The following is a 15,075-nucleotide window of genomic DNA, read 5'->3' on the forward strand; positions in this document are numbered from 1 at the left end:
GGGCAGCTGAATAACAACACAGTTTATGGGTCTGGTTCTGTCTGGGGCCTCTGCAGACATCTGGCTGGGCCGTGGGGAGTAGGGCTGGCACAAAAGTTGACTGGATGACCACAATGCAGCAGCAGGACACATAGAAAAATTATTCATCGAACAGGCTTGGAACCGCTGCCTGGTATTGAAATAATTTCCAAAGTAATGTAGAACGTTCATTCAAATGATGTTAACTGATTTTTTTTGGGGGGGGGCTGTTCTTTTCATTCTATTTCTATGGTAGCACATGCAGTCAGGAGCGGAGGAGAGGAGAAAATGTGTCAAGAACAACCCCAACAATTATAATATACAGTACCAGTCAAAGGTTTGGACACACCTACTCAATTCCAGGGTTTTTCTTTATTTTCACTATTTTCTATATTGTAAAACAATAGCGAAGACATCAAAACTATGAAATAACAAATATGGAATAATGTAGCAACCAAAAAAGTGTTAAACGTAGCTACCCTTTGCCTTGATGACAGCTTTGTACACTCTTGGCATTCTCTCAACCAGCTTCATGAGGTAGGTCACCTGGAATGCATTTCAATTAACAGGTGTGCCTTGTTAAAAGTTCAATTTGTGGAATTTCTTTCCTAATTAATGCATTTGAGCCAATCAATCCATCATTCCTTTAAGACATGAAGGTCAGTCAATCCAGAAAATTTCAAGAACTTTGCCATTTTCTTCAAGAGCAGTTGCAAAAACTATCAAGGGCTATGATTAAACTGGCTCTCACGAGGACCGCCACAGGAAAGGAAGACCCAGAGTTACCTCTGCTGCAGAGGATAAGTTCATTAGAGTTAACTGCACCTCAGATTGCAGCCCAAATAAATGCTTCACAGAGTTCAAGTAACAGACACAGCTCAACGTCAACTGTTCAGAGGAGACTGCATGAGTCAGGCCTTCATGGTCGAATTGCTGCAAAGAAACCACTACTAAAGGACACCAATAAGAAGAAGAGACCTGCTTGGGCCAAGAAACACGAGCAATGGACATTAGACCAGTGGAAATCTGTCTTTTGGTCTGATAAGTCCAAATTTGAGATTTTTGGTTCCAACCGCCGTGTCTTTGTGAGACGCAGAGTAGGATGATCTCCACAAAGGCGGAGGTAGCGGTCCTGCTGCTGGGTTGTTGCCCTCCTACGGCCTCCTCCACGTCTCCTGATGTACTGGCCTGTCTCCTGGTAGCGCCTCCATGCTCTGGACACTACGCTGACAGACACAGCAAACCTTCTTGCCACAGCTCGCATTGATGTGCCATCCTGGATGAGCTGCACTACCTGAGCCACTTGTGTGGGTTGTAGACTCCGTCTCATGCTACCACTAGAGTGAAAGCACCGCCAGCATTCAAAAGTGACCAAAACATCAGCCAGGAAGCATAGGAACTGAGAAGTGGTCACCACCTGCAAAACCACTCCTTTATTGGGGGTGTCTTGCTAATTGCCTATAATTTCCACCTTTTGTCTATTCCATTTGCACAACAGCATGTGAAATTTATTGTCAATCAGTGTTGCTTCCTAAGTGGACAGTTTGATTTCACAGAAGTGTGATTGACTTGGAGTTACATTGTGTTGTTTAAGTGTTCCCTTTATTTTTTTGAGCAGTGTACAACAACTGCAAACAATACTGTCTATATTTATTTTCTTGGTATTAAAACAGTTTTTGCAGTGACCGTGGTCATTTGGCAGGCCAATTACTGTCATCCAAAATTCCATGACCGTCACAGCCCTAGGGGGGAGACACTCCTACCTGTCGACTCGCTCTCTCCTACCTGTTGACTGGCTGGCTGTCTCTCTCTCCTACCTGTCGACTGGCTGGCTTTCTCTCTCTCTGGCTCTCTCCTACCCGTCGGCTCACTCTCCTACCCGTCGGCTCACTCTCCTACCCGTCGGCTCCCCCTCCTACCCGTCGGCTCACCCTCCTACCCGTCGGCTCACTCTCCTACCCGTCGGCTCACTCTCTCTTTCTCTCCTACCTGTCGGCTCGCTCTCTCTCTTTCTCTCCTACCTGTCGGCTCGCTCTCTCGCTTTCTCTCCTACCCGTCGGCTCGCTCTCTCGCTTTCTCTCCTACCCGTCGGCTCGCTCTCTCGCTTTCTCTCCTACCCGTCGGCTCGCTCTCTCGCTTTCTCTCCTACCCGTCGGCTCGCTCTCTCTCTTTCTCTCCTACCCGTCGGCTCGCTCTCTCTTTCTCTGCTACCTGTCGGCTCTCCCTCTCTTACCTGTCCACTCACTCACACCCTCTCCATCATAAACTTAAGACAGAGGCATTATTATCAACAGTTTTACCTTATTCACCCTATCCTCTCCAGGATAAATTTAGACTCAATTGAGTGAACACTCGGAGGAGAGATGTACTTCTTTTGTACTACCAGTAAAAATGTTTGTACATGCTATTGCTACCAGACTAATATGCAAAACCAAAACACACAGAACGATAGAGATCCTGGTGTACAAGTTGCTGCTGCTGTTACCACCATCTTAATCCATCATTCCTAAACAATTCATTTCTGCAGATAGTTTGCTTTGTGCTGGATTAATGCTTTCATGTAGCGATTGTTTATGTTGGTGTGTGGGGCTTATAGTGGTCTTTATCATTACAGAGAGCTTTGTTGTTGTTGCAGGCCTTAAAGAGGGAAAACTCTGACAAAGCTGTTATTAATTAGGACTGAGTAAACAGTCTTAGTAATAATCATAGTGAGGTCTGTATGTATATAGTTGATAGACTGGGCTAGTCACCTGGAGTTTCTGGTGCAGGAGACAGCAGCGAAGGTCTGGAGGACCACTGGCCAGTCTGAAATAAAAGACAGGGAAGGGGATAATTCAGTATACAGTCCCGGTGTATACCCTCAACATCATTATTGATGGGATTCCGGTTTGGGTTCAATCCAATTTGATGAGGGTTCAATCCAATTTCTATTTCTATTCCCTCTGTAATCAAGTGCAGTGTTTCCCCTAGGATTTTTTTCAACAGCGGTGGGAAAGGTAGCGGGAGGGGTTCTTTGCTGCAGGGGTCTGGGCGCATGCCCCCAGGAGATTTTCTTGTAGAACGACTTTGAGAAGGTGACAAAAAACAACAACATTTGACACCAAAATGCATGAAAATGAAATGATGTTGACACCATATTAAATATAACTGATGGGAGCCAGTGCACTGTAGGGATATGAGCAAGCGGTGGCTGTGCGCTCGTGGCTCTGAATCGCGCCACTGCTCGCTCTGCTTGCTACAAATATATGATGTAACTTGTTTCTCTGATCTTATAGGGATAGTGTGAGATTTTGGGAATTACCATTTTTTATGTCACTGCGTACAGTTTGAACGAAGTTGAAGGTAGTTTCACAAGCCATTGCTAACTAGCGCAATGACTTGAAGGCTAGGGGAACAGCTAGCACGTTGGTAGTCTACAGGAACAGCTAACATGCTACATGTTCCCATAGACATGCAGTCATTGCGCTAATGATAGTTAGCAACTTCCTTCAAACTGCATGCAGAGACATAAAAATGGTATCCATGAGTTCATCTGACTCTGGATAAGTAAAGAAATGGCTTAGTTGCCAAAATGTCACACTATCCCGTAAAAAAAATGTAAAAGCACACCGCTGCTAAATTAAAATATAGAATCAGCAAAAAAAGAAACATCCCTTTTCAGGACCCTGTCTTTCAAAGATAATTCATAAAAATCCAAATAACTTCAAAGATCTTCATTGTAAAGGGTTTAAACACTGTTTCCCATGCTTGTTCAATGAACCATAAACAATTAATGAACATGCACCTGTGGAACGGTCGTTAAGACACTAACAGCTTACAGACGGTAGGCAACTAAGGTCACAGCTATAAAAACTTAGGATACTAAAAAGAAGCCTTTCTACTGACTCTGAAAAACACCAAAGAAAGATGCCCAGGGTCCCTGCTCAGCTGCGTGAACGTGCCTTAGGCATGCTGCAAGGAAGCATGAGGACTGCAGACGTGGCCAGAGCAATAAATTGCAATGTCCGTACTGTGAGACGCCTAAGACAGCGCTACAGGGAGACAGGACGGACAGCTGATCGTCCTCGCAGTGGCAGACCACGTGTAACAACACCTGCACAGGATCGGTACATCCGAACATCACACCTGCGGGACAAGTACAGGATGGCAACAACAACTGCCTGAGTTACACCAGGAACGCACAATCCCTCCATCAGTGCTCAGACTGTCCGCAATAGGCTGAGAGAGGCTGGACTGAGGGCTTGTAGGCCTGTTGTAAGGCAGGTGCTTACCAGACATCACCGGCAACAACGTCACCTATGGGCACAAACCCACCGTCACTGGACCAGACAGGACTGGCAAAAAGTGCTCTTCACTGACGAGTCGTGGTTTTGTCTCACCGGGGGTGATGGTCGGATTCGAGTTTATCGTCGAAGGAATGAGCGTTACACCGAGGCCTATACTCTGGAGCGGGATCGATTTGGAGGTGGAGGGTCCGTCATGGTCTGGGGCGGTGTGTCGCAGCATCATCGGACTGAGCTTGTTGTCATTGCAGGCAATCTCAACGCTGTGCGTTACAGGGAAGACATCCTCCTCCCTCTTGTGGTACCCTTCCTGCAGGCTCCTCCTGACATGACCCTCCAGCATGACAATGTCACCAGCCATACTGCTTGTTCTGTGCGTGATTTCCTGCAAGACAGGAATGTCAGTGTTCTGCCATGGCCAGCGAAGAGCCCGGATCTCAATCCCATTGAGCACGTCTGGGACCTGTTGGATCGGAGGGTGAGGGCTAGGGCCATTCCCCCAAGAAATGTCCGGGAACTTGCAGGTGCCTTTGTGGAAGAGTGGGGTAACATCTCACAGCAAGAACTGGCAAATCTGGTGCAGTCCATGAGGAGGAGATGCACTGCAGTACTTAATGCAGCTGGTGGCCACGGCAAATACTGACTTACTTTTGATTTTGACCCCCCCCTTTGTTCAGGGACACATTATTCAATTGTAAGTTTGCTGGATGTTAAGTTTGCTGGAAATAAACACAGTTGACAGTGAGAGGACGTTTCTTTTTTTGCTCAGTTTAGTTTGTTGCGTAATAAATACGATAATGGTCTCACCCGTAGACGAGGTAGTTGTTCTCCCAGCGGTATCTCATCTCCAGGACAAACTCCTGCCAGAGGTGAGCCACCGCCCTGACCCCTCCATGGTAGAAGTTAACCAGACACACACACAGAGCCAGGCGGTATGTCAGACTGTCACTAGGAGCAGACTTCAGCTGGTTGTACAGGTTCTGGATGGAGACAGTTGACAAAGAGAATGCAATCAGGATGCAGTACTACAGAAAATTACACTAATCAATCATGGATTTTCTGAATGTGTAAGTTTGACAATTGAATTTGTGAGTTTCGTTCAGTAAGGAACAATCTCGTTCACACTGAAAAAAGACAATGAGTGCTTTTATCAGACAAGTTCAGGTATTTAAATGTTTTTTTGGAATGTCATGCCTGCTGAACACATCCCTGATGTACAATGTCTGTCTTTGAGAACGATAGAGAGATAGAGATAGAGGGCAGACATACATAGTCGTCAGACTCCTTCTCTTCTGGTTTCCCATCAGTATTCAATTGAGAAGCCTTGCTCTCGCCGTTCTCTGATGATGACTTGTCTATGGCGGCGTCTGGGAAGAGATACTGAGACACACACACAAATATGAGCTTAACCATTCTCTTACATAGGGAACATCCATCTCACCGTTTGGACAAAAAAAAAACCCTCAAGGAACAATTCAGCTACTAACAGTCTGGTTTAAATGTTTTATTCACCTCACTGAGCCTCTAGGCCAATGGCAGTGTGTGTATCCCAAAATGGCACCCTATTCACTATTCAGTCCAATACTTTTGACCAGGACCCATAAAGGCCCTTAGGGACTTACCAATTGAGACTCCAAGTGTCTTCACGGCTGATTAAGAAACTGTTCCACACAGCAATGCCAGTGGAGCCTGGCTGCAGACTCAGCTCCCTTTCTCTCCTCTCAGTGAATGGCTGGAGCTCTCTCTCTCACAGCCACTGAGGCAGAGCCACTTGTGTAGTATGTCAGCCAGACTAAATCCCCATAAGCCTTCAGAGGGCTGCAGTAGACATCTGAGCAGGCCAAACACATGGCCTAGTGTACCCATCAGAGCTGATGCATTTTTTATATGGGGTTTCACTGTGTGTGTGTCTATGCGTTGCCCCTCTCACCAGCAGTATGGAGTTGAGTACATCGTTGCTGAGCGGTGATTCGTCGACGCGGCGGTGGCGGCGGATGCGTTTGCGGGCACTGTGCACCATGTTAGAGACAGACAGCTTGGGGATGGGCACGGCCGTGGGCTCTGTCAACTTAGACAGGGCATGGCTGATGTCATCTGTAACGACAGGGGAGGGGGGGGGGGGGGGGGGGGGGGAAGAGAGAGAGAGAGAGAGAGAGAGAGAGAGAGAGAGAGAGAGAGAGAGAGAGAGAGAGAGAGAGAGAGAGAGAGAGAGAGAGAGAGAGAGAGAGAGAGAGAGAGAGAAGGAATGAGGGTGGGCTCTGACAGAGCGAGCATATGCTCCCTTCACATGCTCCCTTCACATGCACCAGCAAACAAACAAAAATGGAAAGACGCAAGCCAAGGGTGCATCTCAATAGTCCAAAGTGGCTTCATGTTCTACTCTTCCTTTCCTCCATCAGCACTGAGCTCTGCACAAATCCCCTTTGGGCATACACCATATTGGAAAATGAGAGGGAGTGATGTTAGACTATTGAGACACACCCCAGTAGCCATAGCACACACTAATAGAGGGAGTCGTATTACCTTTGCCTTCCTCCTCAACTGGACCCCGTCCCAGGATCTCCTCTGTTGACTCCTTCTTAGAGCACAGCTTGAAGAACTCCGTCAGGAAGTCACCTGGGATGGGCAACATGAGGTTTTATTACATTAAATTCAAAGTCAAATAGCTTTATTGTAGGGTTGGGCAATGGCAACCTTTGTCGTATCGTGCTTAGGTACCCATAAAACATTGTGATATACGATGCTCTCTCGATTGGCCACCAAAAAATGTAATCAGCTAAAACAGTTGCGCTATAGTGCGAAATTGAATGCAACTGGAAGAACCATGACAAAAGATAATGTTGTTGAAAGCCTGGGTAGAGGCTATGTGCCGGCAATGGCAAATATTTTCCAATTTTCCTTTCTGGTGGAGGAGCAGAACAGGTTTGTGTGTGTGTGTGTGTGTGTGTGTGTGTGTGTGTGTGTGTGTGTGTGTGTGTGTGTGTGTGTGTGTGTGTGTGTGTGTGTGTGTGTGTGTGTGTGTGTGTCTGTCTGTCTGTCTGTCTGTCTGTCTGTCTGTCTGTCTGTCTGTCTGTCTGTCTGTCTGTCTGTCTGTCTGTCTGTCTGTCTGTCTGTCTGTCTGTCTGTCTGTCTGTCTGTCTGTCTGTCTGTCTGTCTGTCTGTCTGTCTGTCTGTCTGTCTGTCTGTCTCTGGCTGGCACGTACATGCTGGAGCAGTAACTGATGAGGACCGGGCTTTCTTACTGTAGTGAGCTAGGTTATAGGCCTACATCACGGGCTGGATAGAATCAGTCTACCGTCTTCAAAACTGGACAATAATAGCTTTATTTGCATCATAAAATAATATAACAAACACTATTATTTATTTTTCTCTCTCATAAAGCTGTGACTGAGAATAGCCTATGCCTAGACCATAGACTTCAATTCTGGTTATTTTTGAAAGCCACAACAACTTTAGGGCAACACCTTCGTAGGCTACAATATTTGGGAAATAAGCTACTGTTCATAACTTTAAACTTGTTTTAAAGCTTTTATGATAGGCCTAGTAGGAGGATAGGTTACTGGCCATTTGGTTTTCAACCTCGCATGGAAGGATTTTTCCGGCCAGCATAATTTCTTTCTTAAAAGTAATTTATTTCTTAAAAGCTTAAACTTGATTTAACTTGACATTCTATTTTCCTATTGATATCGTTTGTTCTCTCTAATTATTAATACTCTGGCTACCTTAAGTTTTTAGACTATTCAAATAACTTTTGGAGATGGAACTCTGTTACATCCATTGCTTGATCGTAGCCTATCGAATGGAGAGAGAAAGGAATATAGGACACGTTTTTTTAAACAGCTAGACACACGATAGTTAAATCAGTGTCCGATATAAAATAGGCCACAACAAATAGGAATAGGCTAAACCATCATCTGTCACATGATTTAGTCACCATCGACCTAACCCTACTTTACTGTCCAACAAATCTTAAAAAAGACGTCTTTTGCATGTAGCTCCCAAAAACCCCACTATACACATATCTGGTAGGTGAAGGACAATGGGAATGCATACTGCTCTACATGGGTATCCATAGGATTCTATAATGTTTCTTTAAGGTCAGTAAGTATTTTTGTGAAGGTCTTACCGAGCAAACACGTGGGGCTGTCTGCTTTCCTGACTCGGACTGACCAATGAGGGGCCTGGAGCGGGTCCAGGTCACTGTGAGGTCACACAGAGAGCACGGTCAGACAACACAGGGGAGGAAGGCAAACTGGCCCTGGATTGTTTCAGTGGTTCACATTTACCATTATAGTCAAGGTCAGGACTGAACAATAGCTATTAAAACATGGTGCTCTGAAAGGAGGAAAGGTTCCTTGTTAGTGTGGTTTATTTTACAGCCTGGAACCTACTGGTGTTAGTATAGGGATTATATAGTGGAAAGAGTAATTACATGATAATCATCTATTGACTTTTTGGTTAATTTGAGATCCTTGAAATAAGAACCACTAAATATCACTTGCCATATAATCTACACTGAGTGTACAAAACATTAAGAACACCTGCTCTTTCCATGACACAGAGTGACCAGGTGAATCCAGGTGAAAGCTATGTCACTTGATAAATCCACTTCAAATCAGTGTAGATGAAGGGGAGGAAACAGGTTAAAGAAGGTTTTTTAAGCCTCGAGACATGGATTGTGTATGTGTGCCATTCAGAGGGCGAATGGGCAAAACAAATATTTAAGTGCCCTTGAACGGGGTATGGTAGTAGATGCCAGGCTCACCGGTTTGTGTCAAGAACTGCAACGCTGCTGGGTTTTTCACACACAACAGTTTACTGTGTGTATCAAGACTGGTCCACCACCCAAAGAACATCCAGTCAACTAGATACAACTGTGGGAAGCATTGGAGTCAACATGGGCCAGCATCCCCGTGGAACGCTTTCGACACCTTGTAGAGTCCATGCCCTGACGAATTGAGGCAGTTCTGAGGGCAAAAAGGGGTTCTTACCAGGTATATTACCCATTCAGTCAGGGAATGTAGAATTTAAATTTCAAGTTGACATGAGGCAAGTCATATCTTTTTTTTTTTTTACGCCAAAATACCATGTATAACATTTCTATCCCAGAATGCCCTAAGGGGATTCAACAATAAATACAACCATCAAAATAAAACCCAAAACATATTTGGAGGAGGACCATCTTAGGCTGGGCTAATCTCAGTCTTCGAATCTCTTCAGAGGGCTGAGATTAGTCTCGATGTCTTTATACAGTGAATGTCATGAACATTTAGGATGAAGGCCCTCGAAGAAAAACACAAACACTGTTAATAAGATGCGCTGGCTCACTGAGCACCACTTTATCACTAAACTGAAAAGCGTAAAGTCATTCAGCTTTAATGCAGTTGAACAAGCGAGTGGTGTTGCTAGGGCTGAAGTACTTGTTATATCAACTCCCACACAACTCCTCCACATCCGCCCTCAACACCTACACTGTCTGGCACACAGGAAATTATTATGGGCAACAACCTTTCCCAATGTTTTAAAGGGAACTTATTTCATTGTTGGCATCACCTACCTGGAGGTTCCCTCTCTCTGTCTATCTCAATGCTCACTTACTTGATGAGTTTATACTGGCTACTGATTCTATTTATTGAAGACGACACCTCCATCTTCCCTGTCTAAATACCTGTCATTCTGTGGGGGGACAAACAATGTTGTTGATAGATCATAGCTCAGGTTGTTGAGATGTATTTTCAGTGTGTGTCAACCAGCAGGGCAGAAGAGAGAGGGAGGGTGGTGGTGGATACTTACGAGTACACATCGTTATCCACCACGATGCCTTCTGTCAGGTGGGGCCAGGTGGTCGCTAGGTGAAGCTCACTAAACAACAATTAAATACAGATATGTTTATTTTGCATAATCAACTTCACATTATGAGATTAATGAATTACATAAAACAATTAATTAAAGGCTCATACTAAAAGAAACAAATAATACACATGACCAATGATGTAAATTGCTAAATCAAGCGTGAATTGTTTTATCGTCATGGCTACAGTACCATCGATCCTACCTGATTGGATCCTCACACGCTCCGAATGGCAGCTTCCCGAACTCCACCCCTCCCACCTCACCTCCGAGGAGAGCGTCGAAGTCTGGAGGCAGCAAAAAAAACACTTACCTTCATTGTTCAAACATTACTTTGATTCAGCACACAATACGTCCACTTAGAAGTAGCAAGAAGAACCCAAACCGTAAACACTTTTTACGCTTTATCATCTTCAATGCCTTGAAGGCAGGCAAATTCATCCCATAAAAACTAAAGGTCCAAATATACTCTGGTCTCTCAAACTAGAGCTCACCAGTCCGATTCAAGAGGAGCAGAAATAGTGACTGTTTGTAAGCCGTTTAAAAAGCTCTCCGAGCTCTTACCTTTTACCGCCTTCCCTGCACCACTCAAAGAGTTGAGCATCTCTTTGCAGCACTAAAATGTACCCTGGAGAGCAGCACTTAACATGACCGTGGGAAGAATCATCCACTATTGAATTTGGTGCAAAGAGATCGAGTGGATTATATCAGTTTCCTAAAAGAGTTGCCAATGCGCATGGAGGCGTTGAAAGACCGGTTCCAATACACTATGGGCTAACCTATATAGGCCTAGAACCATTTTTAAGTTCAGGAGTAAAAATATAATAAGTCACATAATAAGTTGCATGGACTCACTGTGTTCAATAATAGGGTTGAACATGATTTATTAATGACTAACTCATCTCTGTACCCCACACATACAATTATCATCTGTAAGGTTCTTCAGTCGGGCAGTGATTTCCAACAGATTCAACCACAAAGACCGGGGAGGTTTTCCAATGCCTCGCAAAGAAGGACACCTATTGGTAGATGGGTATAAATAAATAAAAAGGAGACTTTGAATATCTCTTTGAGCATGGTGAAGTTATTAATTACACTTTGGGTGGTGTATCAATACACCCACTCACTACAAAAGACACAGGCATCCTTCCTAACTCAGTTGCCAGAGAGGAAGGAAACTGTTCAGGGATTTCACCATGAGGACAATGGTGGCTTTAAAACAGTTACAGAGCTTAATGGCTATGATAGGAGAAACCTGAGGATGGATCAACATTGTAGTTACTCCCCAATACTAACCTAAAAGACACAGTAAAAAGAAGGAAGCATGTACAGACAAAACATATTCCAAAACATGCATCCTGTTTGCAATAAGGCTCTAAATAAAACAGCAAAACATTTGGCTAAGAAAATTAACTGTGTCCTGAATAGAAAATGCTATGTTTGAGGAAAATCCAACAACAGATCACAGAGTTCCACTCTTCATATTATCAATCATGGTGGTGGCTGCATCATATTATAGGTATGCTTGTAATCAGCAAGGACTAAGGAGTTTTCTTTTGGGGGAGGGGGGGTAAAAATAAACGGAATAGAGCTAAGTACAGGCAAAATCCTAGAGGAAAACCTGGTTCAGCCTGCTTTCCAACAGACCCTGGGCGACAAAGTCACCCTTCAGCAGGACAATAACCTAAAGCACAAGGCCACATATACACTGGAGTTGCTTACCAAGATGACATTGAATGTTCCCCTTCGTAACCTAGTTACAGTTTTGACTTAAATTGGCTTGAAAATCTATGGCAAGACTTGAAAATGGCTGTCTAGCAAAGATCAACAACCAACTTGACAAACCTTGAAGAATTTCCTAAAGAATAATGTGCAAATATTGTACCATCCAGGTGTGCAATGCTCTTAGAGACGGAGTATCTTGTGTAGATCGTCAACAAAAAAAAGACAATTAAATCCATTTTAATCCTACCTTGTAACACAACAAAATTTAGAAAAAGTCAAGGGGTGTGAATAGTTTGAAGACACTGTAGCTCCTTCCTGTTTTATATTTTGTGGTTTTACTGAACAGATAGGATGTGGTTTTATAAGATCAGCCAGGTAAGGTAGGAGGAGTGCGACTGGGCGAGTTAGACGGGCAGTGGGCTGAATTCGAACCAATATCGACTCTGGAATACACAGTGCCTTCCGGAAAGTATGCAGACCCCTTGACTTTTTTTCACATTTTGTTAGGTTAAAGCCGTATTCTAAATTCCATTGTTTTTCTCCCCCTCATCAATCTACACACAATAACCCATAATGACAAAGCAAAAACATTTTATTTTATTTTAAATTTTTGCTAATTTATTATAAACTGAAATATCACATTTACATAAGTATATAAGAATTCAGACCCTTTACTCAGTACTTTGTTGAAGCACCTTTGGCAGCGATTAAAGCCTCGAGTCCTCTTGGGTATGACGCTTCAAGCTTGGCACACCTGTATTTGGGGATTTTCTCCCATTCTTCTCTGCAGATCCCCTCAAGCTCTGTCAGGTTGGATGGGGAGCGTTGCTGCACATTTATTTTCAGGTCTCTCCAGAGATGTTTGATCGGGTTCAAGTCCGGGCTCTGGCTGGGCCACTCAAGGACATTCAGAGACTTGTCCCGAAGTCACTCCTGCGTTGTCTTGGCTGTGTGCTTAGGGTCGTTGTCCTGTTGGAAGGTGAAGCATCGCCCCATTCTGAGGTCCTGAGCAGGTTTTCATCTCTGGACTTCGCTCCGTTCATCTTTGCCTCGATCCTGACTAGTCTCCCAGTTCCTGCCGCTGAAAAACATCCCCACAGCATGATGCTGCCAGCACCATGCTTCACAGTAGGGATGGTGCCAGGTTTACTCCAGACGTGACGCTTGGCATTCAGGCCAAAGAATTCCATCTTGGTTTCATCAGACCAGAGAATCTTGCCTCTCATTGTCTGAGAGTCTTTAAGTGCCTTTGGGCAAACTCCAAGCAGGCTGTCATGTGCCTTTTACTGAGGAGTGGCTTCCGTCTGGTCATTCGACCATAAAGACCTGATTGGTGGAGTGCTGCAGAGATGGTTGTCCTTCTGGAAGGTTCTCCCATCGCCACAGAGGAACTATAGCTCTGTCAGAGTGACCATCGGGTTCTTGGTCACCTCCCTGACCAAGACCCTTCTCCCCCGATTGCTCAGCTTGGCCAGGCTGCCAGGTCTAGGAAGAGTCTTGGTGGTTCTAAACTTCTTCCATTTAAGAATTATGGAGGCCACTGTTTTCTTGGGGACCTTCAATGCTGCAGACATTTTTTGGTACCCTTCCCCAGACCTGTGACTCGACACAATCCAGTCTCTGAGCTCTACGGACAATTCCTTTAACCTCATGGCTTGGTTTTTACTCGGACATGCACTGTCAACTGTGGGACCTTATATAGACAGGCGTGTGCCTTTCCAAATCACGTCCAATCAATTGAATTTACCACAGTTGGCCAATCAAGTTGTAAAAACATCTCAACAATGATCAATGGAAACAGGGTGCACCTGAGCTCAATTTCGAGTCTCATAGTAAAAGGTCTGAAAACTTAGGTAAATAAGGTATCCGTTGTTTATTTTTATTACATTTGCAAAAAACAAAAAATAAACTGTTTTCGCTTTGTCATCGTGGGGTAGTGTGTAGATTGCTGAGGACATATTTATTTATTTAATCCATTTTCGAATAAGGCTGTAACGTAACAAAAAAGTCAAGGGGTCATAATAACTCGATACATTTCTTCCAGTTTAGTAGGCTGTGTGGTTGTGTTGTTGGTGGTACTTACCAGGGGGCTGCTGAGGCCAGGAGTACTGCTGCCAGTCTTGCAGGACATACGTGAAGCGGATAGCGATGTTGATGGGAGGAAGAGGAGTCAGGGGACAACCCTGGAGAACAACATAAGACAGAGAAGAGAAAAAGGGAAAAGGGCAGAGACAGAAAGAGTCAAGATGATGTATTATCTTGTTCTATCCATCATATGTACATTTAATCCAAGTAAAAATTCCCTGTCTTAGGTCAGATAGGATCACCACTTTATTTTAGGAATGTGAAATGTCAGAATAATAGTAGAGAGAATGATTTATTTCAGCTTTTATTTCTTTCATCACATTTCCAGTGGGTCAGAAGTTTACATACACTCAATTAGTATTTGGTAGCATTGCCTTTAAATTGTTTGACTTGGGTCAAACGTGTCGGGTAGCCTTCCACAAGCTTCCCACAATAAGTTGGGTGAATTTTGGCCCATTCCTCCTGACAGAGCTGGTGTAACTGAGTCAGGTTTGTAGCCCTCCTTGCTTGCACATGCTTTTTCAGTTCTGCCCACAAATTTTCTATAGGATTGAGGTCAGGGCTTTGTGATGGCCACTCCAATACCTTGACTTTGTTGTCCTTAAGCCATTTAGCCACAACTTTGGAAGTATGCTTGGGGTCATTTGAGGCGGCAGCGTAGCCTAGTGGTTAGAGCGTTGGACTAGTAACTGAAAGGTTGCAAGATCGAATCCCCGAGCTGACAAGGTCGTCTGTCGTTCTGCCCGAGGCCGTCATTGAAAATAAGAATTTGTTCTTAACTGACTTGCCTAGTTAAATAAAGGTAAAATAAATTGTCCATTTGGAAGACCCATTTGCGACCAAGCTTTAACTTCCTGACTGATGTCTTGAGATGTTGATTCAATATATCCACATAATTTTCCTTCCTCGTGATGCCATCAATTTTGTGAAGTGCACCAGTCCCTCCTGCAGCAAAGCACCCCCATAACAGGATACCCCCGTGCTTCACGGTTGGGATGGTGTTCCTCGGCTTGCGATGTTCATTTTGGCCAAACAGTTCTATTTTTGTTTCATCAGACCAGAGGACACTTCTCCAAAAAGTATGATCTTTGTCCCCATGTGCAGTTGCAAACCG

At 44.3% G+C, this 15,075-nt stretch overlaps 1 protein-coding gene across 1 annotated transcript in view; it reads right to left on the reverse strand.

The window, feature by feature from the left end:
* Positions 1-15,075, reverse strand: part of rab3gap1 (RAB3 GTPase activating protein subunit 1) — a 43,349-nt gene that overhangs the window by 21,160 nt on the left and 7,114 nt on the right. The window contains exons 8-16 of the mRNA XM_039006870.1: positions 13,960-14,059; positions 10,357-10,438; positions 10,095-10,163; positions 8,428-8,501; positions 6,825-6,917; positions 6,232-6,395; positions 5,571-5,681; positions 5,109-5,281; positions 2,769-2,823 (exon numbers count right to left, since the gene is read on the reverse strand). Coding sequence (XP_038862798.1) covers positions 2,769-2,823; positions 5,109-5,281; positions 5,571-5,681; positions 6,232-6,395; positions 6,825-6,917; positions 8,428-8,501; positions 10,095-10,163; positions 10,357-10,438; positions 13,960-14,059 — 921 coding nt within the window. The remainder of the gene's footprint in view (positions 1-2,768; positions 2,824-5,108; positions 5,282-5,570; positions 5,682-6,231; positions 6,396-6,824; positions 6,918-8,427; positions 8,502-10,094; positions 10,164-10,356; positions 10,439-13,959; positions 14,060-15,075) is intronic.

This window comes from Salvelinus namaycush, chromosome 13, assembly GCF_016432855.1.
Source record: "Salvelinus namaycush isolate Seneca chromosome 13, SaNama_1.0, whole genome shotgun sequence".
NCBI classification, from domain to species: Eukaryota; Metazoa; Chordata; class Actinopteri; order Salmoniformes; family Salmonidae; genus Salvelinus; species Salvelinus namaycush.